The 26,187-nt window shown below is 30.7% G+C and overlaps 2 protein-coding genes across 5 annotated transcripts in view; one reads left to right on the top strand and one right to left on the bottom strand.

Annotated features, from left to right (window-relative positions):
* The window catches only part of LOC145305918 (uncharacterized), a 55,081-nt gene that overhangs the window by 4,053 nt on the left and 24,841 nt on the right, over positions 1-26,187 (bottom strand). The window contains exon 10 of the mRNA XM_080147792.1: positions 881-988. Coding sequence (XP_080003918.1) covers positions 881-988 — 108 coding nt within the window. The remainder of the gene's footprint in view (positions 1-880; positions 989-26,187) is intronic.
* Positions 1,679-21,514, top strand: LOC145305679 (uncharacterized). 4 transcript variants are annotated; one of them, XR_013874679.1, is made up of 27 exons: positions 1,679-2,100; positions 2,404-2,496; positions 2,592-2,652; positions 3,138-3,175; positions 3,322-3,624; positions 4,012-4,070; positions 4,353-4,433; positions 4,842-4,890; positions 4,980-5,010; positions 5,291-5,343; positions 5,755-5,805; positions 6,112-6,211; positions 6,427-6,463; positions 6,630-6,715; positions 7,236-7,322; positions 7,421-7,503; positions 7,684-7,755; positions 7,825-7,876; positions 8,538-8,628; positions 9,283-9,337; positions 9,979-10,041; positions 10,190-10,220; positions 10,302-10,350; positions 10,422-10,457; positions 11,049-11,433; positions 11,618-11,653; positions 12,186-12,286. XR_013874679.1 is itself a non-coding variant. In XM_080147390.1 (18 exons), the coding sequence occupies exons 1-18, from the start codon at positions 11,406-11,408 to the stop codon at positions 20,524-20,526; spliced, it is 1,191 nt and encodes a 396-aa protein (XP_080003516.1). In that variant the 5' UTR covers positions 11,274-11,405; the 3' UTR covers positions 20,527-21,514. The 4 variants fall into 4 exon arrangements, 1 of the variants encoding a protein (XP_080003516.1); XR_013874680.1 differs by lacking the exons at positions 1,679-2,100; positions 2,404-2,496; positions 2,592-2,652; ... (1 more) ...; positions 3,322-3,624; positions 4,012-4,070 and having other exon boundaries at positions 4,135-4,433; XR_013874681.1 differs by lacking the exons at positions 1,679-2,100; positions 2,404-2,496; positions 2,592-2,652; ... (1 more) ...; positions 3,322-3,624; positions 4,012-4,070 and having other exon boundaries at positions 4,135-4,890.

Below are 26,187 nucleotides of genomic sequence, written 5' to 3'. Positions count from 1 at the left end.
GATTTTTGGTATATTGATTCTTGGACAACAAAGAACCATATTTTAGGCAAAGCAACTCTATAATCAAGCCCTAAAGATGTAAGTATGTCCATAAACATTATCCTGTATCAAGCAGTTTATCAAAAAATTTACTTACAATTTTGCTTCAAATCTTATACTTTTATATTCTGATTATTCAGTTTAGACACTTACAAGTGTTAATGTCCGTTTGTCCTTCCGTTTCAGTGCTTCGCTTTTATGGATGTTGTCACCCTTGAATCTTAAAAACTTCAAACTAATAAAAATATAAAAAACTAACTAATATGTACCATTTCTACTATGTCGATTTAAATATATGATATGTTATCTTGAATGTATCATTCCAGTTTTGTCTCTATTGAAAGTAGAATGATACATTACTATTATGTTGATATAAATAAGGAAATCAATATTTATGAATACGCTGATATGTAAACATGAATGTATGAATTCAGTTTCGCCTCTATTGAAAGTGGAATCTTACATTTCAAAAATCGTATCGGCGTTGAAGATATCTTTACCAAGAGAGGGGAAAGTGGAAGGGTAGATTACAGTTTTAGAGGGTCCAAACCATAATCATAGATTATATTTCTGCTTCTATAAAAATTGATTCAACTCCCTAACTGTTAAAGGCATGCGCGTATTCATTTGAGTATGCATTTCTTTATATGCTTCATCAAAAGGAAGAAACTAATATTTCAATACATGATTTATATATACCTAGTAAGATTTGATTTTGCTTTACATATTATTATAATGTTATAGTATGTATATTTTTATCCAATTGAAGTTGTTTAAACATCACTTTAGACATTGTGAATATTTGAAACTTTATTTCTCTTATTAACATCTAGCTGATTACCTCGACTGTCTTTTTCATCTATTTTAACTCCTTGAAGAAGGAGACATTTCACAATGCCAATCTCGCGACACTCTGCAGCTTGATGTATATTCATATCTAATTTCACCTCTAAAATTAATTAAAATATTTAATATTGTATTTAGGACAATAGTTCATTTTTTATTTCAATATATTACTGTATATATTTCTAAACAAAGATTTTTAAGGTTTAACCCATGTTTGGGTTTTAAAATATTTTCACAATTATATTATTAATCTTCCCTGGATTCTTTGTAAACTTCCCTCAAAATCATGGTTTCATTGTTCTAGACATTTATTATTTTTTTGGGGACAAAAACAAAAATACAAACACACATATTCATGCTACTACCCTGGTATAAATATTCTAAATTCAATTACTATTATATTCTTAAACTTGAAAAACAGAAAAATATTAATAGAATAGTAATAGGATTACCCTTGTAATATTAACGATTTTTTAAAGATAAGTCTTATCTTATTCTTTCTTTTAAATTGTATTAGAAAAAGTCGTTAAAAATCTCTGCAGGAGATGAAGTATATATATTAAGTCATAAATATATTTCTGCTTGTAACATAAGATGTAGTGTTTATACCTATCATCAAAAATATTTAGGTTTTAGGCTAGGAATCAAAGCACTGTGGCTAGGCAGGCAAGGGGGCCGAGCGCTGTGGCTAGGCAGGCAAGGGTGCCGAGTGCTGCGGCTAGGCAGGCAAGGCTGCCCAGAGCCGCAGCCAGAGTTCTGTCGCGGGGGGGGGGGGGGGGTTGAATGATATAAATTTTCAAAATTGAAAAAAAAGGATATATCTAAATAGAGCTTTCAACTTGCCTTGTATTTATTTTTTTGAGCAAATTAAATTCTTTACTTAATTTGGGAATTGACTTTCTTCTTTGCATGAATACCCCATATATTCCCCTTAGCAAATTTTAGTATATTGGGTATATACACATATCTTAAAATTCATTTTAACAACTTTTAAGGGGGCGGAGTGTTTTTAGAAAAAAAGGGGGGGATTGCTTGAGCTGTTAGTACACTTGCTACAATAGTTTAAAGCAAACACAGCTTAGTTTAAACTTTTGCATTTAGGAATCAGTTAAATATAACGTTAAATAGAACTTCACATAAGTGAAAATAAAAATCGTGAAATGAGCTATTCAATAAACAAAGTGAAAAGACAAATAAGAAACCAAAATTATTACAGTAAGTTTTAGACTTTAATAGTTTAAATTAAATATTCAATTAAAATATTTTTTTTAATTTTTAAGTTAAATCTTTCTTTCATGTCATTTTAATTTTTAATTTTTTATGTAAGTTTTCTAAAGAGAAGCTTTTTTATAATTAGGGTCTGTACTTTTAGAAATTTCTTACAAATTTGTGTCGATTTTTGTACATTGATATTCTGTTTATTCAGTTCTGACACTCTACAAGTGCTAATGTTTGTTTGGTCTACCGTTTCAGACCTTCGCAATATATTATATATATAAATTAAAATTCTAACATTAGGAGAAAGAAAATATAAGCGCTTAGGAGAAAGACAAATTATAAATCAAAATATAGTAAACAACCAACCACAACCACAAATTGTAGATCAAAGAGGTAAAGGTTAAAATTGAATTGAATACAGAAATAAAGCTTTCTTATACATAATTAAACTTATCACTTAACTTATATTAATACCTATTTTATAACAGAGGAAGAGAATGAGTTATTTGAGGATGAAAATTATCCATTTTTAAATGATCAAATAATAAGGTAATTGGGTGTTAAATATAGGTGTTGGTGCTAGTAAACAAAACACGGGATATTGCCAGTAATTATAAGTTGAAAGTTTTCAGCCAGCAAAATATTTAGGGACCAAATTAATAGGATTGTATTTAACTATAATTGTATCATAACAAGGATGACATCTTCCATAAAAGCGATGCTCTGAGAACAGTACGGCAAATGAAAATTAATATTTTTAGAGTGTCAGAACTGAATAATCAGAATATAAATGAATAGGAGTTAACGCAAATTTGTAAGTAACTTTGTTACAAACGGACGGACCGACCCTAATTATAGAAAAGCTTTGCTTTTAATAATCATGAATTCAATAAATTATGTTAATATTATACTAAATTTAGTCAAATGGGATGTAAACTATAAGATTATTGGTCTGGCGAATCTTCAAATAAGGATATTAGTTGATTTTCACCAAAAAGTCAAGTAAATCTTATTGACAAAGGTTTATATTATAGAGATTGGCTACCTGTTCATGATGAGACAGAAAATAAAGGTTTTTTTTCAATTTAAATTTAGTTTAAAAAGATTTAAATCTATTATGTTGTGCATGACTCTTTAAAAAAGTTTAAGGGCTCTTAGACCCTAATTACTGTGTAACTATCAAATTAACTGAACTTCACAAGCAAATTATTTTTTTAGATGATTTTATTGAACAATTGAGAAAGTTGTTCATAGAGGAAAATTTGTCTTTAAGAGCCATTAACAAGCTGCTAGAATTATTATATAAATTCAAAAAGATTACAGGCAAGACTTTATGAAACAATTGATCATTATATAGCTTTTCTGTTTGATTTTTTGCTTTGTTAGGTGACATGAATTGTCACGATGTTGAGTAAGGAAGAAAAAAAAATATTTCAAATATTTTCATAAATAATCAATTTAGAAAAAATGAACGCACGAAAAATTCTTAAAACTAGCAAAATAGAAGCTGGAATATATCAGGTTACTTCTAAAAAATTACAAATTTATAAATTATTCTTCATCTAATAACATAAAAAAACATTATTTTTAAAAAATCATTTTTAGCTAATCTGGAGCTGCTCCCGGCTCCGGCTCCGAAATGCTGGTTATAAGTAAAACAGCACAATAATTAAGACTATTAAATAAGTTACTAGCATTTATTATTTAATTCATTTGGGCACATATGTACATAGTTTTATTCAGACTTCTAAGTAATGTTGAATATTAAAAGTACTCTATATTTGCCAATCATTTTTCAACAACTATGATACAGACATAATCCTTGGTTAAAGACTATAGAGTGATTCTGGCAGCACATAAAAAAAAATTGTTATCCTAATATTGTATGTGTAAATTACCATTTTTTAGGATAAATTTGAATATTTTACCTTTGATATTGCTTTGGAAATTAAGAACCAATTGAATAGGTATAATATTCAATTATTTTAATTTTATTTAAATTAATATAAATTTTGGATCATGGAAAGGAAATGAAGTTGTGGGTTTCGTTATATCTTCACAGTAGCTTTTCTCCTATTTCTAGCACCTGCGGGGCCTATTCGCTAACCCAGCGAGGCAATCATTAACACCTAACCTAACCTATTTTATATTACCTATAAAGCTACCGTGAAAATACGATGAAACTCGCAACTTTGTTTCCTTTCCATGATCCGAATTTTTTTTTAATATGGTTGGAAATCTTTCTTTAGGTTTCCTGAAACAGAAATTTATAATAACTCGAAGATTATCATTGACTTAAATTTTGATGGCATAAGCCCTTCAAAAAACAGGTTATTTTAATCCACACGTCCTTTAAACTTTACTAGCGGCTACACCCCTAGAAGCCTCTAGGGGTACTTAAGTTAGCAGGGGGAAAAGTCGACCTCATTCCATATTAAATTTGAGTTTCAAAAGAATAAAAAAATATTTTTTTTTTGGGGGGGAGGGGGTTGAAGACACCCTCCCAAAAAATAGTTTAAAACCTCCCCAGGACCCATAAGAAGCTTCACTGTAAAGGAGAACAATATCGGTTCAGCGGTTAGCGAGAACCTTCGGGACAGACAAAAAACGTTTACTACTTTATATAATAGGATATGTCTACAAATTTGATCAAAACTCGATATGGACATTAAGCGTTCAAGATTTTTAAAATTAAATATATTTTGAATACTTGTAAACATTGAACTTCTTCATTTTAGCAAATATCAGTTTTGGCCCATATCAGGGCAAATTACAAATTTCTTTAAGGTAATATATCTATAATTCATATTATTTTTATTAATCTTAGACCTACTTAATAACAATATATATGTTATGCTAATAATAAGTATTTTTAGAAATCAGCTGTATTTCCCATGCTAATGATTGGTAAATATTTTATCTCTAAATGTTAAATAATTTTTAAGCAAAATTTTTCTACAAACAATTGTTTTTGTCTTTCCCGTGTTTTCCTTATTATTTAGAACATAAGAGAAGGGGTGTTTTTTTCCTTGTTTCTGATGCTCGTTTATATTCTTATTATTCAGTTCTAATTCTCTACAAGTGTTAATATTCGTTTGTCTTACCGTTTCAGGGCTTTGCTTTTGTGGATGTTGTCATCCATATTTATACTTAATTTTATCAAGACAAGTGTAATTTAATTATCTAGGTGGTGATGGTAAACCCAAAGATGTAGGTTTTTTGGAGGGTGTAATAGATAAGGTTAATATAAAAACATATTTTTTTAAAACAACATGTTTACTTCAATCTTATTTATCTCCTTTTACATAAAATTAGATTAGCCTAGTATAAAAGCTATATTACGAACCTAGTAAAAGTGTCAAACTATGATGTAAAAAAAATAACAATTAGCCAATGAGAGGCCGCTATATATTTTTAATATAGAATCTAGTAAAAGTGTCGAACTATGACGTCAAAAAAATTAACAATTAACCAATTAGAAGCCAGTATTCACTGTAATTAACCAATGAGAGGCCGCTATATATTTTACCATTGGTCAATTACAGTGAATACTGGCTTCTAATTGGTTAATTGTTAATTTTTTTGACGTCATAGTTGCAAAATGCAAAATGTGTTTTTCAAAAAAACAAAGTAAAAATACTTTTTTTTCAGTTAAACCTCATTATTGAAAATGGTTTAGAATATAATGAGAAGATATTTAAGGTAAACCACCTAGGATTTTATTTATTTCAACAAAGCTTGGAAATTTTCATCATGCACTTTATTTAATAAATATTATTTTTGGTAATTGAAATCCGAATAAATAAATGATGAACCTCAAGTTTAACCATTATTTTTTTAAAGCATAGCATTTCTACAATTACCTTATCATCGTGAATTTTGGAATAATAATTCTAAGGAAGATTAACTTTAATATAATATGATATTGTATATGTGCAGCTATATATGTCAATATATGATCATCTGATTTCTTGAGCTTTTTTTCATGCTTGTTATATATACATGTAGGTAGAAATAGGGGCTATCATTTGCGATATACCCGCAAAAGCTCTCATGAAGGGAATAAAGCCTAGTGGGTTCTATTTTTGTCCTGATTGTGATATAAAAGGTAAATTCTAAAACATTTCAATGATCATGAAAAATATTAAGGCAATGTTAAAAAAAGAGAATACATACACAATATTTAACTAATAAAACAACGTATATCTTGTATCCATTACGGACGGAATTAATTATAGTAAAGTTTCGCTTTTAAAAACGCCAAAAAAAACTTAGGAGTTTAATCTTAAACTCAACATAAATGGCTCTTTATATCTGTTCAAGGTGTTTCAACAAAACCAAGACCTCAAGATGGTTCAAGGTAAAGGAACATCAAAAGATTACAAAGGCAGAGTTTTCAATTAAGAATTAGAGGGGTTTTAAAATTACAATCATTTTTAGATATCTATTTCATTCTTAATCTTAAGTTTATTTTTGCTTAAAGATGTGTTGTACTTGTTTGACTTATCAACTTATCAATTAACTAGGGTATGTTTTCCAAGCATTGAAAAATTTCCTACAAGGACAGACAAGTTGTTTAGAGAATTTGCTTATGACAACCATGTGAACAGAGGTATCTAAACTTCTTAAGCAAAATGTTTTTTGGTTTATAAGCTATAAAAAAATATATTTTCTTTGTTCTTTGAAGTAGTTAGAAATATGTGACAAGAAAAATAAGGTGTAGTAGGTAGGATTTTTTGGCATTCTCCTATTAGAAATATTTTTTTTAAATTTTGAAAATTATTTTAGGTTATGTTTTAGGCTAGGGGGCGAGCGCTGCGGCTAGGCAGGCCAGGGGGCCGAGCGCTGCGGATAGGCAGGCAAGGGTGCCAAGCACTGCGGCAAGAGTTCATAGTTCTGTCGGGGGGAGGGGGGGTATAAAAATTTTCAAAATTGAAAAAAAATATTTCTAAGAGGATTTCTAATAGGGTTTACATTTGTACATAATAATTTATTTTTATTTTTCTATCATATTAAAATTTAAAAGACAAATATTTTCATAAGAAACTTCCTTTTAGAAACCTTTTAAGTCTTCAGCAATAAATCTTAAAAATCTAAGTCTACTTTTTAATGAGACATGGAATTTTTTTTAGATATTAAAGAAAACCCAATTGTCAAGCTAAAAGGAATCGATTTAATAAAATCCTTTCCTTGGTGTGATATGCACCTATTGAACTTGGGTAGGTAATAAATTTTCTGTGAATATTCTGTAAAATTCTGTAGATATCAATATTCTAGTAATTTAAACTAATCAACATATCTTTTATGCTATTTATAGGTCTTGCTAAAAAGCAACTTAGATGTTTTTTAGACCGAAATAGTTGGTCTCCCACTCCCAAAATGAGCTTTAACAATGTTGAGGTTATTTTTGTCTTTAATTCAATAATTTAAAAATTTTAATTGCGGGGCAATCATTAACATTTACCTAACCTAACCTAATCTAAAATAAACTATCAAAAACTACTGTAAAAATACGACGAAACCCGCAACTTCATTTCCTTTCCAGGATCTGAATTTTTGAATCAATAATAATATATTCAGATTGCCACAGCCCGACTAAAGAAAATAAAACTACCAAAACAGCTTTTTCAGCGGAGCACGCGAAAATTACAAGTCAGTGAAGCAAATGCTATTTATTTAAAAAAATAACTTTAGAATACCTAATATTTGCTGTTTTAATAGGACTGGAAACTGTACAAAGCAGTAGAACACAGAAATTTTCTTTTATATACTGGTTAGTTATTATCATTTACATACTTAAAGCATAGAGCAGTAAACATGTACTGTTGTCATTCCTTTTTAAAAGCGAAGCTTTTCTATAATTAGGGACCGTCCGTACGTCCGTCCGAGCTATTTAGCTTGTATGCGTTATTTTAGGCATGTTAGAATTGTCCTATCCATTTCAAACTTTGCATGGTGATTCCTGTAGTAGTTAGGTACGATTTAGAAAGCATAGCAACTCTATAATCGTTACCAGAATGTCCGTACGTGCATTTTAAACATGTTGATTTTTTTACTTTTTTAATAACAACTTTTTATGTGATAAAATGAACCGATTGATCTGATATTTTGATTACTGATTTCTATTACAATAAGGTACAATATTATGAGCGAAGCATCTCTATAATCAAGTATTAAAAATGTCAGTATGTCCTTAAACAGAATTCTGTATTTAAGAAGTTTTGCTACAAATTTACATATAATTTTGTCAAATCTTATCCTATTATATAAAGTAGTAAGCTTTTTGTCTGTAGCGAAAGATCTCGCTTACCGCTGAACCAATATGGTTCTCCTTTACAGTTAATCTTCTTATAGGTTCCAGGATGGTGTTAGGCTATTTTATTTTGTCATATCGTTTCAGAGCTTAGCTTTTATGGATGTTGTTTTTATTTAAGGTCCCATTATCTTAGAGGGATTGATAAGTCAAGAACAACATCAACATTATATATACCTTTCAGTAATATGCACCCTCCTATACTCTCCAGGGTATAGTTTATTTTATTTTTTGAAATACAAATGATTTATTACTTATTAAAAGCGAAACTTTTCTATAATTAGGATCAGTCCGTCCGTCCGTCCGAGATAGATAGCTTTTATTGGTTTATTTAGGCATGTTAGAATTGTCCTATAGATTTCAAACTTTGCATGATGATTCCTGTAGTAGTGTTAGGTACGATTTAGAAAGCGTAGCAACTCTATAATCATTACCAGAATGTCCGTACGTCCATTTTAAACATGTTGTTTTTTTTCTACTTTTTTAACAACAAATTTTTTATGTGATCTAATTATCCGTTTGATCTGATTTTTGGTATATTGATTCCTGGGACAACAAAGAACAATATTATAATCAAAGCAACTCTATAATCAAGTCCTAAAAATGTAAGTATGTCCATAAACATTATCCTGTATCAAGCAGTTTTTCAACAAATTTACTTACAGTTTTACTTCAACTCTTATACTTTTATATTCTGATTTTTCACGATAGACACTATACTAGAGTTAATGTCCGTTTGTCCTAACGTTTCAGTGCTTCGCTTTTATGGATGCTGTCATCCTTGTTATTATTATCATTACTCCATAATTAAATATTGGTATATTTATCGCCAGGTTAATAATATAAATAAACACTTTCAATCTTAGTTTAGCGCCTTGGACTATACATTTGAAAGAATTGATAGAATTTTACATAGAGGAGGTAACATTGAAAAATATTTTGCAATCCATCCAATAGATCATTGATCCTTGCCAAACTGCATAGCAGACAACCAACCCTTTGATATAACGACATTTGTCTAGAAGTCCTAAATTTGCATTGTAAGGAGTTGTGCCTGTTTTTGGCCAAGGCATTCCACTTTCTTGTATTATTAATGTCGAGCATCTGATATAGCAGCAGTAGCTACAACTTTTAACGTCTTTAGCTTTGATGCGGTTTGGGCCGAGCATTGAACCCAAGCTTTTTAATTCAATTTTGAAATTTTTCAACCCCCCCCCCCCCTCCAATAGACCAACTATTTTAGGTTAGGTTAGGCTTTAGGCATGGGAGCCGATCGCTGCGGCTAAGCAGGCAAGGGGGCTAGCTCTGCGGCTAGGCAGGCTACGGGGCCTAGCGACGCGGCCAGAGTTGTGTTGGGGGAGGGGGAAGGGTATAAAAAAAATTTTAATTGAAATCAATATTTATAAGAGGATATTACTGGCTTTTTTTCCTTATCATTCGAAAAAAGAATAGGATAAGACATCTGAACTAAATAACTTTTTTTATTCATGGTTCTATATAAAAATAGTTTTAAAATCGATGCAAAATTTTACAAGATATTTTAATGCACAAATTTTTTATAGGGAAATATATTATACGGCCCCGGTTGGTCATCACCAAATGTGCATGGACTAACTCATATGCTTGTAAGTTTTCTTCTTAAAAGATTTATTTGATTTGTCATTTAGTCATGTTAGGATGGAATCATTTTATAATTTAAGTATATTTTTTTTCATCAATGTTTGACCGATCATCTGATTTCTTAAGATGACATTGACATTCTTGTTTATTAAGGAGTACTATCAAAAATTTGGGGGCCTAAAAGGTAAATTTAAAGTTTGTTTACTTTTGTATTAAACTTTTTTCCTTTACAAGTAAAAAATGTTAAAACATAACATGTCTATAGGAGCTTGGGATTTTGAATCTTTTTTTGGAACTTGGGTGAGACGGATAAGGTAAACTATAATAACAAATATTTTTTTTCTAAACAAACATTAAAAAATGAAAATCTTTAAATTTTTGAAAGGTCGGGTAACAAAAGACTCTTACAGGCAGTATACAGGTTAGAAAAAATTGTAAATTTTAAAACAAAAAAACAAGGACAAGTTTGCTTTAATATATATTTGGTGCATCGTATTATATTTAGCTTTCCATCCTATTATATAAAGTAGTAACCGTTTTTTGTTTGTCCCGAAGGATCTCGCTAACCGCTGAACCGATATTGTTCTCCTTTACAGAGAAGCTTCTTATATGTCCTGGGAAGGTTTTAAACTATTTTTGGAGAGGGTGTCTTCACCCCCCTACCCCCAAAAAATGTTTTTTTTTTTTCCTCTATTAAAACTCAAATTTAAAATTGGATGAGTTCGACTTTTCCCCCTCCTACCAGTGTCCCTAGAGGCTTCTAGGGGCGTAGCCGTTAGTGTATATAAAAAGTATAAGGTTTGAGATAAAAACCTCTTTTGTTAGCCCCAAGGGGCCTTAAAGGACCGGGCTAACCAAACTTGTATTATTTTAATAAAAAATGTCTGTAATTCGATGCTATACATGACTTTTCAGTTTGGCTGAAAACAGTTCTAATCTAGCAGATTGTAATCTTGTAATCGGTTTTGAAGCCATACTGGAAAAAATGATAAGTTTCTTTAATTTATTTGAGGTATTCTGAAATGAGTTCAGTACAAGAGAAGCTTCAGAAAGAAGAACCTAATCTGACCCCTGGATGGGGTGTGGTTAAAATTCATAGCAAAAAATATCCTTCTAAAATCATTTCTATTATAAACAACACATTGTCCTTACAGATTTTCCCAAAACACGATTACATATTTAATCTTCCTTTTGATAGTCGTGAAATTAATCAATATAAATTTGATTTAAATACATCTCAAATCATTGAAATAGAGCAAAGAAAATGTATTTTTGTTCCCTCATTGCACATAGCATTAGATGACAATTTTTTAATCCCTCTTTGTCATCATAATAAAATTTTATAATACGAGAAAAAAATTTCAGAAAAATGGAATCCAACATAATTCAAAATGCGGGTAAATATTTTATTAGAAAAAATTTGGATCTTGTCAATTTTACCGTATCACATTCATCTCCGTATTTCTAGTCTATGCAATGCTTTACTTCACTCTACTTTACCTAACCCAACCTAAAATAAAAATGAAACACATGTAAAAAGGGACATATATTCATATTTTTTTTATATTTTTTTCTCGACAGGGCCGGAGATTGAAAAAGTTAAAAATTCACAACAAGGTATTTTATTTTTTGCACATTTGTACAGTTTTTAAAACGCACGGTTACTCGGTAAATATGTCAATCTTTGTGAAAGGATATCTTTACAAAATTGAGTGTTCTGTAGGCGTATCTGATTTTATGCATGTGTTTATTTTTGCCACATTTAAACATGGATTTTTTAAAATGATACTTTTCTTGGAAAGAAAACAAAGTCGGCATTATCATCTTAGAAATATTTTTTTAATTTTAAAAATTTTTATACCTTCCCCCCCCCCCCCCTTAACAACAGAACTATGTCTCTGGCAGAGAACAACTATTTCAGGTTAGGTTAGGTTATAGGCTAGGGAGCCGAGTGCTGCGGCTAGGCAGGCAAGGAGCCGAGCGCTGCGGCAAGGCAGGCCAGGGAGCAGAGCGCTGTGGCCAGAGTTCATAATTCTGTTGGGGGGGGAGGGGGGGTGGGAGAGAGTGAGGGGTATAAGAATTTTCAAAATTTAAAAAAAATTACTTAATGACTGTTTTCTTTCAATGATCCCTTTTCTTTTATATTTAGCCTGTCCAAAAAAAAAAGTCCTAGCTACTTTTTTGCACAAAGCACCACCTGTTGTGAACCTGCAACACAGCTCAACCAATGTTGACATAAATAAAACAATAGGTAAAACATTATCTCCGTTTAGACAGCTATGGCCCCAGTGGGTTAGAGACCCTGCAGGGGCTAGAAATAGAAAAAAAAACACCAGAATAATATATTTTCAATAATCTTTATTATAGCATTTTACCATAGATGCACCTGATCCCATTAAATTTTCCAAAAGCAAACCTTTTTCACAAGAAAACTTTAGCCAACTTATAATACTTATGATTGAAATAAAGTTAACTGTCTTCTGTACACTTGCTAGCCAATCTTAATACATAACATAATACTTTACATGTACAATAAAATCTTTTAAATTGTCTATTTTTAATAAGGTAAAATAATCTATTTTGATTGTCTAGGATATCAAAAATTAGATAATTCAGATAATGAAACAAGCTCTAAAGAAGGTAAAATGATAACTTTGGTTTTTTTTACATACTATAAATTGATAATATTCATATATTGAGCTGAGATGAACAAAAACAATTTTATTCCTTTTTGCTTTTAGATGAGAAAAGTTTATCAAAAACTCTCAATTCTGATACTATTCTTGAAGGTAGCAAACTAAAAAAAATCTTTAAAAATTAGAAAAAATATGATATTTATTACTAAAACGTTTTAAAATTTTACAATTGTAGAGTTAGAGGAATATCAGAATTTTTCGGATATAGATATTCAGATATCTGATATTCAGGTATGAAAAATCACATTCTAACTGAGTAATTGAAAAAAAATAAAAGTAGCTTCATTCATACTAAAAATTGATGTTTTATAAATTTATATAGAATAGTTCAAAACTTCCCAATTTAGAGGGATTGCTAAATGAAGACTTTAACATTGATCAGGTTCATTTTAGTTTAGTTTTCATGTTGCTGTTTTATTAATAAGCAAGGATGACAACATCCATAAAAGCTAAGCTCTGAAACGCTATGACAGACGAACATTAACTTTTGTATAGTTTGAAATCGATAGGCCAATTCTAACATGCCTAAATTAACGAAAAAAAAGCTATCCGTTACAGATGGACTGACGGACCGACCTTCATTATAGAAAAGCTTGGCTTTTAAAAATATAAACATTTATTTCACTAGATTAATATCTAATGAAAACGAGATGGTAAAATTCTCATATTTTTTAAACAGGTTTTGGTAATATGTTAGTTCAATCTTTAAAACATTTAAGTAAATTTGAATAAAACAGACATTGCATTTATAGAAATTTATTTACACGCTAATTTTTTTAAATATAGGATGAACAGTTTGACAGGGTTCTACTAGAACAGGGTAAGTTTAAAAAGTTTTTTTTGACCTTGTCTGTTTAGTAGCGCAGTTTCTTCGCATTTCACAGAAGCTTTTCTACTATTTCCAGCACCTGCGGGGCAATCACTAGCCCTCAAACTAACCTTAAACAACCTTTTAAAAGCTATTGTAAAAAAATACAAAGAAACCGCCGTGCCTCGAAACCGACTAGTTCCGTCCTAGTTTCCCTTAATTTAGACTGCGAAAAAAATTTATATCAGGCTTATTTTAATACTTGATTTAGAAGCCTGTAGAGATAGGTTTTTGAATGGTTAAAGCACCTTGCCCTCAAAGGCTAATGATTTTTTATCACAAAATTTAAATAAGTGGTTTGGTTGGTGATATCCTATTATATAAAGTAGTAGAATTTTTTGTCTGTAATGAAGGATCTCGCTAATCGATAAACTGATATGGTTCTCCTTTACAATGAAGCTTCTTATAGGTCTAGGGAAGGTTTTCAACTATTTTGAGCAAAGGTATCTCTCACAATTATTGACCCTATAAGCTTCTAGGGGCGTAACCGCTAGTGTTTAAAGAAAGCACTATTTTTCTTTACAATATTCGGCAATGAAAAATGAAAATTAATCATATTGATTTCTTATATTTATCAGATTGTACAAATCTGTACAAAGAATCAGAAACGAAGCAAAATCATTCAGGTATTTTGGCGTTATCCTCTTTGGAATTTTTTTTTCTTCAATTTTTTTCAATTTTATACCCCCCCCCCCTCCCTCGAGCGCCCGCGGCTAGGCAGGCCAGGGGGCTGTTTTGCTGGGGGGGGGGGGTGGTATAAAAATTGTCAAATTTTGAGAAAAATTTCCTAAGAGGATAATACCGGTATTTTAAATGCATACTAGTCAATTGCTAAGGAACTGTACATATAAATTAAGTCAGCATTACTTTTATTAAAATCCTAGCTTGACAGTAAGATAGAGATGTAACTTTTTGTAAAAACTTTCTGAACATTTGTAATTTAGTTATCACTTTTGGTGTTTATTAGATGTATAGCTATTTAATGAATTATTTTGTAGCAATTTCTGTCTAACCTAATTTAATCTCATCGTTTTTAAAAACTTACAAACATAGTTGTTTAGTCATAGGATAACGTTTGTTATCAAACCATTTATAATTGTTTTATTTATCATTGGAACAGACTTTAAAGGGGGGGGAGGGGGTGGATGTGCCATTTCTTAAAATCAACGCAGGGACTTAGCCAAAAATGTAGTTTGATATGAAAGTTTCTTTTAAGATGTTTATTAAGGAACTGTGAAGAAACAGCGGTACAACAGCTGAAAACGGCCATCTGCAGCGGATTTTTTTCGCTGAATTAAACATATTTTTAATCATTTGAGAATATTTTTTTTTTGGCGGCAGATGGTGGTTTTCGACGGCAACGTCAGTTCCGCTACCGTTTCTTCACAGTTCTTTAATAAACATCATAAAAGCAACTGCCATGCATTGGTTTTAAAAAGTGACATATCCGCCCCCCCCCCCACACTATGTTATTATTTTTAGAAAATCAAAGAAATGAAGAAAAAACTCTTGAAGAAAGAGTTCTAAATATAGAACGAATGCTAATGGATCAGGTATGACTAAATGCACAGGAAGTCCACACTGTTGAATAATGTGCAAAATACTGATATCTTTAAAAGCGAAGCTTTTCTATAATTAGGGTCGGTCCGTCCGTACGTCCGTCCGTCCGTAACAGATAGCTTTTTTCGTTAATTTAGTCTTGTTAGAATTGTCCTATCGATTTCAAATTTTGCATGGTGATTCCTTTAGCAGTTAGCTTAGCAACTCTATAATCATTACCAAAACGTCCGTACGTCCATTTTAAACATGTTGATTTGTTTACTTTTTTAATATCAAATTTTTATGTGATCTAATCATCGGATTGATCTGATTTTTGGTATATTGATTACTGGGACAACAAAGTATAATGTAATAAACGAAGCAACTCTATAATCAAGTCCTAAAAATCTAAGTATTATTTAAGGATTATTCAGTTCTGAAACTATACAAGTGTTAATGTCTGTTTGTCCTACCGTTTCAGTGCTTCGCTTTTATGGATGTTGTCATCCTTGTTTGTGTGTTTTTTAATGTTCTTTTTCAACACTGAAATTAAGATATTAATGTTTAATTTCTGTCACGGTTAAGACCTTCAAGTTATTAAAAATACGTTGGTACACTTAAAAAAAAAACATTGTAATTTTTTTAGGAAAGTGAACAAAAAAGAAGAGATAAAGAAAAAACGAGAAGAGAAGAGCGTTTAAAGAACATAGAAAAACTTCAAACAACAATAGTAAGACAGGTAATAATATTATATAAATAAAAATATTAATTTTTTTAAAAAAAACTTAGGGTCTATTCATTTGTTATAAAAAGCTAAGCTAAGTTAGAATTTTTAAATTAACTAAAATGGTTAGATGCATTATTATCTTATCTAACCTAAAAAACATATTTGTACTGTACATATTCTTGTTAATATTCATTTGTCTTTTTAACTGATATTTTGAAAATCAATTCGTTCATGTTGTTATCCTAATTTATTTATTTCTAGATAGATCACATATCAAAACTTCTCCCTGTTATAGTACATAAAGCAGGTAGCCAAAAATAGACATATTGTAGGAAAATTTTTAAAAGCGAAGCTTTTCTATAATTAGGGTCAGTCCATTCGTCCGTCAGTTTTTTTGCAGTACTGATTGCTAGGACAACTAAGTACAATGTTTTAAGCAAAGCATCTCTGTAATCAAGTCCTAAAAATGTAAGTATGTCCTTAAACATTATCCTGTATTTAAGCAGTTTTTCAACAAATTTACTTACAATTTTGTGTCAACTTTTATACAGTTATGTTCAGATTATTCAGTTCTGATAATCTACAAGTGTTAATGTTCATTTGGTCTACTGTTTTAGAGCTTTGCTTTTATGAATGTTGTCATCCTTGTTTTTATTTTGATTGATATTTCTTAAACATGGTGTTTTTTGTTAAAAATCTTGTATTAGTAAAATAGTAATTGTAACTAATTTTAGGTCAAAAGACTTGGAATAGTGTAATGGAACTAGAAGAAATGATAAAAAAAGACACCAATGGAAGATTCAAGGATTTTTTGGTACGACTTTGTCTTAGTAATCAGTTTTAATTATGTTAAAAAATGATTATGTAGCCATTAGGCTTCATACCAAATTTCCATTGTTTTAACAACCTAAAATTATAACCAAAACAAGGTGTACAAATGCATGATAAGGAAACAGCTTATATATTTATTTCTTGACAAAACAATGACTCCACCCCTAACAATAAAAGCATAAAATCAAAAAATCTTCAGATAGAAATAAAGAAATCATTATATTCTTTGTTTTAGTTCACGAGATTAAGTGAAATAGCTAGGGATGAAAATGGTGATGTGTCCAACAAAAAATCTCTATATGACGTCATGAATTATATATTTAATTCACCAGAAGAAGCCAGCAAGTTTACAGGAAAGTTTCAAAAGCACAGACCTCCCAGGGGGGGGGGTAATGGGGCGATAACCCCCCCCCCAAACGATTTTGGGGGTGCCGTAGGCATCCCCAAAATTATTTATCCCTCCCATTTAAAATTTACCCCGGGGGTAAATTTTGGGGGGGGTAAATTAAATTTACCCCTGCCAACAGATTTCTAGTAAAAAAAATTTTTGCGCACTTCGCGCGCATTTTTAATACTATATATTTAATAAAATTTTAATTCAAAAAAATTTGCAGCGCGCTTTGCGCGCCATTTCTCCCCTCCCCCCCCCAAAAAAAAAAACTTGGACGCCCCTGTTCAAAAGTATACATATATTTTTTCATTAAATATTCAGATAAAAGCTGTTAAAAATTTGTTTCTTTAAATTAGAATAATTTAAAAAAATCACCATTTCAAGTTAATTTAGAATTTAATTCTCCTTTAAAAGCATTAGACTCAAAAAGCTTAACAATAAATATGTCTCATTAATGGAATTTTTTTATGCGTCTAAACATTGTCAACAACCCTCATTATTGTTTTAGCGTACAGAAAAATTGGAAACAAAACTGTTTTTTTGGATGATTGCCGAAACCTGTATGATATGTTAAGAGGTATATATGATTAGTTTTAGAACACAGTAATAGTGTCTGACTGATTATGACGTAACAAAAAAAAATTAGCCAATGAGAGGCCGTTATTGACCAATGGTAAAATTTATAGTGGCCTCTCATTGGCTAATTTTTTTTTGTTACGTCATAATCAGTCAGACACTATTACTGTGTTCTTAGTTTTATGTTTATTGGAAGCTCAGCTTCTCTATAATTAAATAAATGTCACAAACTCACTTGCAAGGTCATGTTTAGAAATTTATCAGTTAGATTAGATTACAAATATATATACTATTAGGGCTGGCAATCTGTTAAATTTTTGGGGTCGGATTCGGATTCTTACAAGAATCCACCCCAACAAAAGCAGATTAATCAATGGATTGCGTATTCTTGTTTTTTTCAGATTGCAAATTCTATCAATATTATTAAAGTTATTTTTTATAAATAAAAAAGATTAAATTTTACAGAGTTTTGGAAACAATCTATAGTTTTTTATAGCCTGTTTGTATTTTTAGTTTTTAAAGTAGCTTTTCTCCTATTCTTAGCCTCTACAGTGGCAATTTTCTAAACATTACTAAACCCAACCTAGCCAATTTTAATCTGCAATTTAAATGACAAATTGCGGATTCAGATTATGGGTCCAAAAATTAGGCCGGATTGTGGATTTTCAGATTCTGTGATTCGAATTGCCAGCCCTAATATATATCTTTCTTACAGGTGTTATGTGTGAAAAATCATCCTACACGGGGAAACAGTTTTCAAAAGACATAGGAATTTTTTTCAACAACATTGGCCAACAGGTAAAAAACAATAGCATCTCATAATTTGCAATTAGATGAATAAATATCATAGAGAAAAAAATAAAAGAGAAATCGAAGCAACTAGAAGACGAAAATAGGCAGTGGGCCTAGAGGCCTACTCAGCGCTGTTGCCGCGCTAAAATTTATTACTATTCCACTACTTTTCAAATGGGAGGAATAAAAATTATTTTTAAAAATATTTTTTTACTTTTTACTATTTCCATATTTAGGGCAAGAATATTAGATTAGATATTTTTTGAGTAGATATTTTTACCATTTTCTCAGAAAAAAAATCAAGCTATTGTCTCCACTTGCTTATTTATCCGTATTGTATTGTAAACAGCTTTCCGCATATATAAAAATGTACAATTATAAGATTTAAACCAAGTTTTTAGCCCTGAGATGCCGAAGACACGAGCTAAAGAAACTGGTTTTAATCTTATGATTGTATGTACATTTATTCGTAGAAAACTGGATATAATACGATGTTAGACATAATTATTTTGTATGGCTAAGAACCAGTTCTAATCAACCAGATATTAATCAGTTTGAAGCAATACGAGAATAGTTATTTCTCGTATCGTATTATAAACGGCTTTCCGCGGATATAGAATGTACAATTATAAGATTAAAACTAGTTTTTTTAGCCCCGTGGTGCCGAAGGCACCGGCTAATAAAACTAGTTTTAATCTTATAATTGTACATTTCTATATTCGTAGAAAACTTGATATAATACGATGCTAGACATAGTTTTTTCGTATTCATGAGAACCGGTTCCTATCCACCGGATTCAAATGAATACGAGAAAGATATTTAAATAAAAACAACCAAACATACAATGTATTTTTTAGACATCCGAGAAGAAGCAGATCCAGAAAGAAAAAAAAGCTTCGCTTTTAAAAAGAAGAAAAATTGCTTCAGGTAAAAAACATAAGATTGTAGAATAGTACCTAATACACAAAATAAACCACAGTAAGTTAGATTAAGTTGAGTTTGGTTTTCAAGGTTCGTCATAGATTAAAACACCTTGTGTTGTGTTACCTAATTAAAGTATTTTTAAAAGCGAAGCTTTTCTATAATTAGGGTCGGTCCGTCCGTCCGAGATAGTTAGCTTTTATTCGTTAATTTAGGCATGTTAGAATTGTCCTATCGATTTCAAACTTTGTATTGTGATTCCTGTAGTAGTTAGGTACGATTTAGAAAGCACAGCAACTCTATAATCGTTACCAGAATGTCCGTACGTCCATTTTAAACATGTTGATTTTTTTACTTTTTTAATAACAATTTTTTATGTGTTAAAATTATCCGATTGATCTGATTTTGTGATTACTGATTCCTATTACAATAAGGTTCAATATTATTAGCGAAGCATCTCTATAATCAAGTATTAAAAATGTAAGTATGTCCTTAAACAGAATTCTGTATTTATGAAGTTTTGCAACAAATTTACCTATAATTTTGTCAAACCTTATATTTTCATGTTTTGTATATTCAGTTCTGACACTCAACAAAAGTTATTGTTCGTCTGTCATATCATTTCAGAGCTTCGCTTTTATGGATGTTGTCATCCTTGTTTTAACTTAAATTGATGATTGACAGATTTGGCCTTAATGTAATTTTTGGATTTGTTTTTATAATAAATTAGTTTTTTAAAGATATCCCTGCCACTATAACATAAAAGAAAATGATTAAAAGATTCAGCTCTATATTTTTAAAAGCGAAGCTTTTCTATAATTAGGGTCAGTCCGTCCGTACGTCCGTCCGTCCGTCTGTAACTTTTTTAACAATAAATTTTTATGTGATCTAATAATCCGATTTATCTGATTTTTGGTATACTGATTCCTGGGACAACAAAGTACATTATTTTATGGATGTTGTCATCCTTGTTAAAATAGAACTTTAATGCCTAAAATTGCACAAATTATTTTATCTAGCCTTGAATGTAAAATGATTCTTATTTTAGATGCAGAAGACAACAGTTTTCTCAACGGTAGCCTGCCTTTTCCAGCTGGACCATCATCAAGTACCCCAACCCACAGTGCACCAAGTTTTCACATGTTATAAGAATAAAATCTAGTGACTGCGCCCCTAGCATCTAGGGACAGAGAGGGGCAAGAAAATTATCTTAAAACCATCCCAAGACTTTAATCTAAAAGATATGTGAACTTGTGAAGATTATTAAAATGAAAAATACAATCAGTTCAGTGATTATTGAGAACTTAAGCTTCAGACAAAAACGTTACATTAGAAAATTAGCCCAAAACCTTCCATAGACTTTAATCTAAAATCCTCGGTGATATGTGAACTTGTAAAGTCCAGTGGTTATTGAGAACTTAAGGTTCAGAAAAAACGTTATACTTTATATGATAGGATAGTATCAAAGAAAGAAAACAAAGTAGCGGGTTTCTTCGTATTTTCACAGTAGCTTTTCTCCTTTTTTCTAGCCCCTGCAAGGCTATTCTTCTAACCCAGTGGGTCACTTATTAATCCATACCTAACCTAAAATATCCCCTCATCCATATATGTGAAAATACGAAGAAACTGATAACTTCATTTTATTCGCTTGACCCAAACATTTTTCCTATTATACTCATTATGTATGTATTTGGTTTCTATTCTGAAAAATATATAAAAACAAGGATGACAACATTCATAAAATCAAAGCTCTGAAACGCTAAGACAAACGAACATTAACTCTTGTAAAGTGTCAGAACTGAATAATTAGAACATAAATGTATTAAAGTTGACTCAAAATTGCAAGTAAATTTATTGGATAATGTTAAACAAAACTATGTCAATTTGTCTGTCTGATTAGTTGAGCTTCGTTTTATGTATAACTGTATGTATAAATTAATGTTAAATATATTTTTTACTTCTTGAATAAATAATAAATGTGTAAATTAATGTATTAATGCATTTTTTTTATGGGGGGAATTTTTTATTTGTCATATCAGGGGAAGATGTTGGGGGTAGATAAAGGAGGGGCAAGGGTGGAATAACGAACGGGAGGGGTGTAAAATAAGGAGGGGTAGGGGGGGAATAAGGAATGAGATTAAGGGGGGTAAAAGAAGGAGGGGTAGGGGGGGAATAGGGAATGAGAGGGAGGGGGGTAAAAGAAGGAGGGGTAGGGAGGGGGGAATAAGGAATGAGTGGGGGGGGGGGGTAAAAAAGTATGGGAGGGGGGTAAAAGAAGGAGGGGTTGGGGGTAGATGAATAGGGGGGGGGGGGCAAGGGTGGAATAAAAATAGGAGGGGGGAGGGGTAAAAGAAGGAGGGAAATGCTTTGAAGGGGGGTAGAGACTACAGGGCCTAATATTTCTTTTTTTATAATTAGAATACTCCATATTCAATCAAAAAGATAAATTTGGTTTAAAATGGAATAATAATAGAGAATTTTAAAAATAGTTCAAAAGTTTAAGACAGGATTTGCCTTATTTTTTTTTCCTATTTTCTCGAACATTTTAAGACTTTATTTGATTTTAAATTTGTTTACTTCTAACCAAAACATTTTTGAAAAATAAAACAGAACATTTATACCCCTATGCAAAATGTAATAAAACTTGGAGGGGGTAGGGGGGATATATATTCAGGGTTTAATATTTGTTATCATTTAAATAAAAAAATTCTTAATATTCATAAAACCTAAATTTAAATTTGATTTTTCTTTCTCAAAAATATGAAAATTCTTAAATACCCCTGCTTTTTAAATTTTTTCTTTTTTTAGGGTTATTCTAAAAAATTTAAATAAAAATAAAACAGGTGCTGTTTTAGTTAATTTTCCTTTTCCATTCCTCTTCTTAAAATTTTGAATAGTCCTTATTAGTGAGAATTTCCGTTAAAATTCCAACGGAAATTATTTCTAAAAAGCATCTTACACAGTTCGAGAAATAAGGGGAAAAATAAGACAAATTCTGTCTTAAACTTTTGAACTATTCTTAAAATTCTTTATTATTATTCCATTTTTAAGCTATATTTATTTTTTTGAGAAAAACTTTGGGGACTAGTGTAATGAACAGCCTAATGTCCCCTCTCTCCTTGGAAATGATATTTTTTAAACTAAAATTTCCAGATTTTTCTACGTACTATACAACATTTCAAAAGTCATGGAAGGAACGAAATGGTAAAAAACATAAAAAATTACACTAATGATATAATAGTTATTAATCGCAGCTTTTACGATGAAAAATTACAAGATCAAAACCAGTTTTGTTGGCCCCGAAGGGCAGAATGCTCAAGCTGAAAAAACTATTAATTTTTTTTATGATTTTTATATCAATATTCGTGGAAAATTGTACGATATCAACATTAACATAATCAAAGAGATATTATGTCTTATTGTCCTAGGAATTGCAAATATACTCAGCCTTTTTGTCTGTGTTCTTAGCTTCAGATAGTACATATAATATACGTTGATTTTACATTCTTTATCAAAGCCCGCAGGCTAAAGTAACAAACAAACATGCAGGGATTTTAGGGGATATGACAATAGCAGATAGTTTGATATATGTACTTCCCCAATAATGATGCAAAAATTAACCCCTTCTGTGGATTACAATTGGTGGTTAAAAAGTTTAGACACTCTCCTTAAACATTTAATAGAAGTCCCCAAATCAACATCTAAGAAAACGTTATTATAAAACTTATTATTATGCGGACTAGTGTAATAAACAGCCTTTATTTAGGACTTGCTTTAGATGCTAACACCCATAAAAGCAAAGCTCTAAAATGGAAGGACAAACGAACATTAACACGTACATGTAATAGGAATCAATATTACAAAAAGTACATAAATCGGATAATTTCAACAATTTGTTATAAAAAAAATCAGCATGTTTTAAATGGACGTATGGACTTTCTGGTAATGATTATAGAGTTGCTGCGCATTCTAAGTCGTACCTAACTGTTATCGATAAGACAATACTAATCTGTTTAAATTAACGAAAAGAGCTCACCGTTACTGACGGACCGACCCTAATTATCGAAAAGCTTCACTTTTAAAAATCAGATAATTAGGATAATTACATCATACAAAAAATTGTAAAAAAATACAAATCAAACATGGTCGTTCTGGTAATAATTGCACTATTGCTACGCATTTTAAATCAATAGGACAATTCTAACATTTGTAATTTAACGAAAAGAGCTATCTGTTACACACAAATGTACATACCCAACATAATTATAGAAAGCTTTGCTTTTAAAATGGTTTTCTTTGTAGCATAACACACGGACGGATAAAACAATTTGTGAAGTTTGGACTTGAAACTTTTTAGCCGTTTATCTTGAAAACTAGCCAAGAAAATCAGGTTTATCGATAAGGCGGACAATTAGTAAAATTTGGGTTCAGATTTAAAATTTTGTATCCTTATAAGAAAGCAACAGAATGTCAGTGTGCCCCAGAGGAACTCGCATCCCGATATGGTTCTCCTTTACAGTTAAGCTTCTCACAAGTCCAGGGAAGATTTACAATTATTTTTTGGAGGGTAACGCCACCCTCCGAAGAGAAATTAAGTTTTCTATAGAGTATTGTCGTTTTTTTTCTCTAAAAATTCACCTTTATTAAAGACGTAGCTTTTCTACAATCAGGGCCAATCTACAATTGATAGCAGACAGTTAGGTGCGTTAGAATTGTCATACTTTAAACAAGGGGGGTGGATTCCTAGAATAATTTTTAAAAATTCCATTATTAAAACATCATTTTAAATACATCCTAAGTTTGATTTTGTAGTATAGGTATTGTTTCTTTAATATTAAAATCTGTCGAAAATGTTTTTGTTTGTACGACTCTCTAATATATTGAGCTTCGCTTTTCATGGATGTTGTCACCCTTGTTTCACAGATGCTAAATCTTTCATCTAGTTGGTTTCCCTTAACCGCTAGGAGAACGAATATAAAAATAGCCTAAAACCATCCAAACACACCTATAAAGCTTCACTGAAAAGTACAATAAATACGGACAAGCAATTTTCAAGATATTAAGCTTCATACAAAAAATATTACTACCTTATATTATACTAGCAGCTGCGCCCCTAGCATCTAGGATCTTTTTATACTTAGAGGTAGAGAAAGGAGTGAATAATAGCCAAAAACTATTCCATGGCTTAAAGCTTAAAAATAAGATAGCCTAAAACCATCCCAAGATCTATGTGAAGATCTTTAGCGTCAGCCAAAAAATCTTACTACTTTATATAATAGATGATAGGATACCTTCTGAAAAAACATATAAAAGATAATATTTGAAGAAAAAAAAATTAATTAAAAAATACAAATAAACCTTATGAGAATTAGAAATTCAGACAATTATCTTTCAAACAAAAAGCAAGAAATAATTAGCAGTTCTATTTAATATTTGCAGGGAGGGAGGGGTCAGTGGACTTTAATATACATAGACACATACTCTTAGTGTCCCAACTTTTAAACCAATAATTTTTATCTAAAGGAATGGTAAAGCGGTAAAGCAGACGTATTTGCTATTCTGACACATCCCCTACGCTTTTTTACACTCCCCTTATGCCCAGATCGATGGGGATGTGAGCTTTTTGGAGGTGTATTACAGACAAGAGGGGTATACTTTTATAGTGTTATGGTGGGGTTGACCACCCACAAGGTGTCCAACCACTCACCCAAAGTCAAAATTTTGTCCCTTAATTGGTGAATTAAAAAATTTAAACAATTCTAGATTTAGAACCAACCAATCAAAATGCAATACAATACAATATATCCAAAGTTTTTGGGCAAACAAATAAGATAACATAATTATGGATATTAGATTAATTTACAGTCCAATGCCCTCGAGGGAGGTTATATATGTTCTTCAAAATTTGAAAACCTTGATTAGCCAAATTTAGATTCCCTAAAAACCCAAAACCAAATCGGTTCAGTGGTTAGCAAGTTCTTTCAAAACAGACAGGTAGATTCATTATCATGAGGATAATTAGGATATGGGAAATCAATTCTAAGGATGGGGTTTGAGGTTAGGTTCTAGGCTATTATCTAAACGAAAATTAACTGACAGAAAAAGAAAATAACTGACAACATCCATCAGAAGCAAAACTATTACTTTAAAAGTAAGAACAGCCAAGCATAAATAAGAAAAAAATTAGAATGACAGACGTACAAAGTTAGTTATAGAGTACATCGCATGGATATCACTTATTGGTCAGTTCATTCATCCAATAGTTACCTTGCTTTTTAGTTAATTTAGACAGGTCAGAATTTTTCTACGATTTCAAAGTTTGCATATTGATTCCTACAACGATTTGAAAAGCATATCAACTCCATAATTAGATACAAGAATGTCCATATTCAATTTTTAACATGTTGATTTTTAACCAGTCTGTCAACAATTTTTTAGGTGTTATGATTATCCAATGCATCTGATTTTTAAACACTTATTCCTATTTCAACAAGGTACAATGCTATAAGTGAAGCATCTCTATTATAAAGTCCCAATAATGTAGGTACGTCCTTAAACAGTATCCTGTATTTATGCAGTTTTGCAACATAATTTCTTACAATTTTGTTTAAACTTTGTTATTCATATAAGATTTATTCAGTTCTGATATTCTTCAAGTGTTAATGTTTGTTTGTCTTACCTCATCAGAGCTTCGCATTTCTGGATGTTGTCATCCTTATTTTTAATAGATTTTTTAGAACATATTATTATAAGTATTTAGAATGTTTCCAATTAATTGCTGGCAAATAAACTTTATATAAAGGCTTAATA

This window comes from Acartia tonsa, chromosome 14 (assembly GCF_053477335.1).
Source record: "Acartia tonsa isolate MP-2025a chromosome 14, ASM5347733v1, whole genome shotgun sequence".
NCBI classification, from domain to species: domain Eukaryota; kingdom Metazoa; phylum Arthropoda; class Copepoda; order Calanoida; family Acartiidae; genus Acartia; species Acartia tonsa.
The sequence above is the reverse complement of the archived record's forward strand: the minus strand, read 5'-3'. Positions and strand labels throughout refer to the sequence as shown.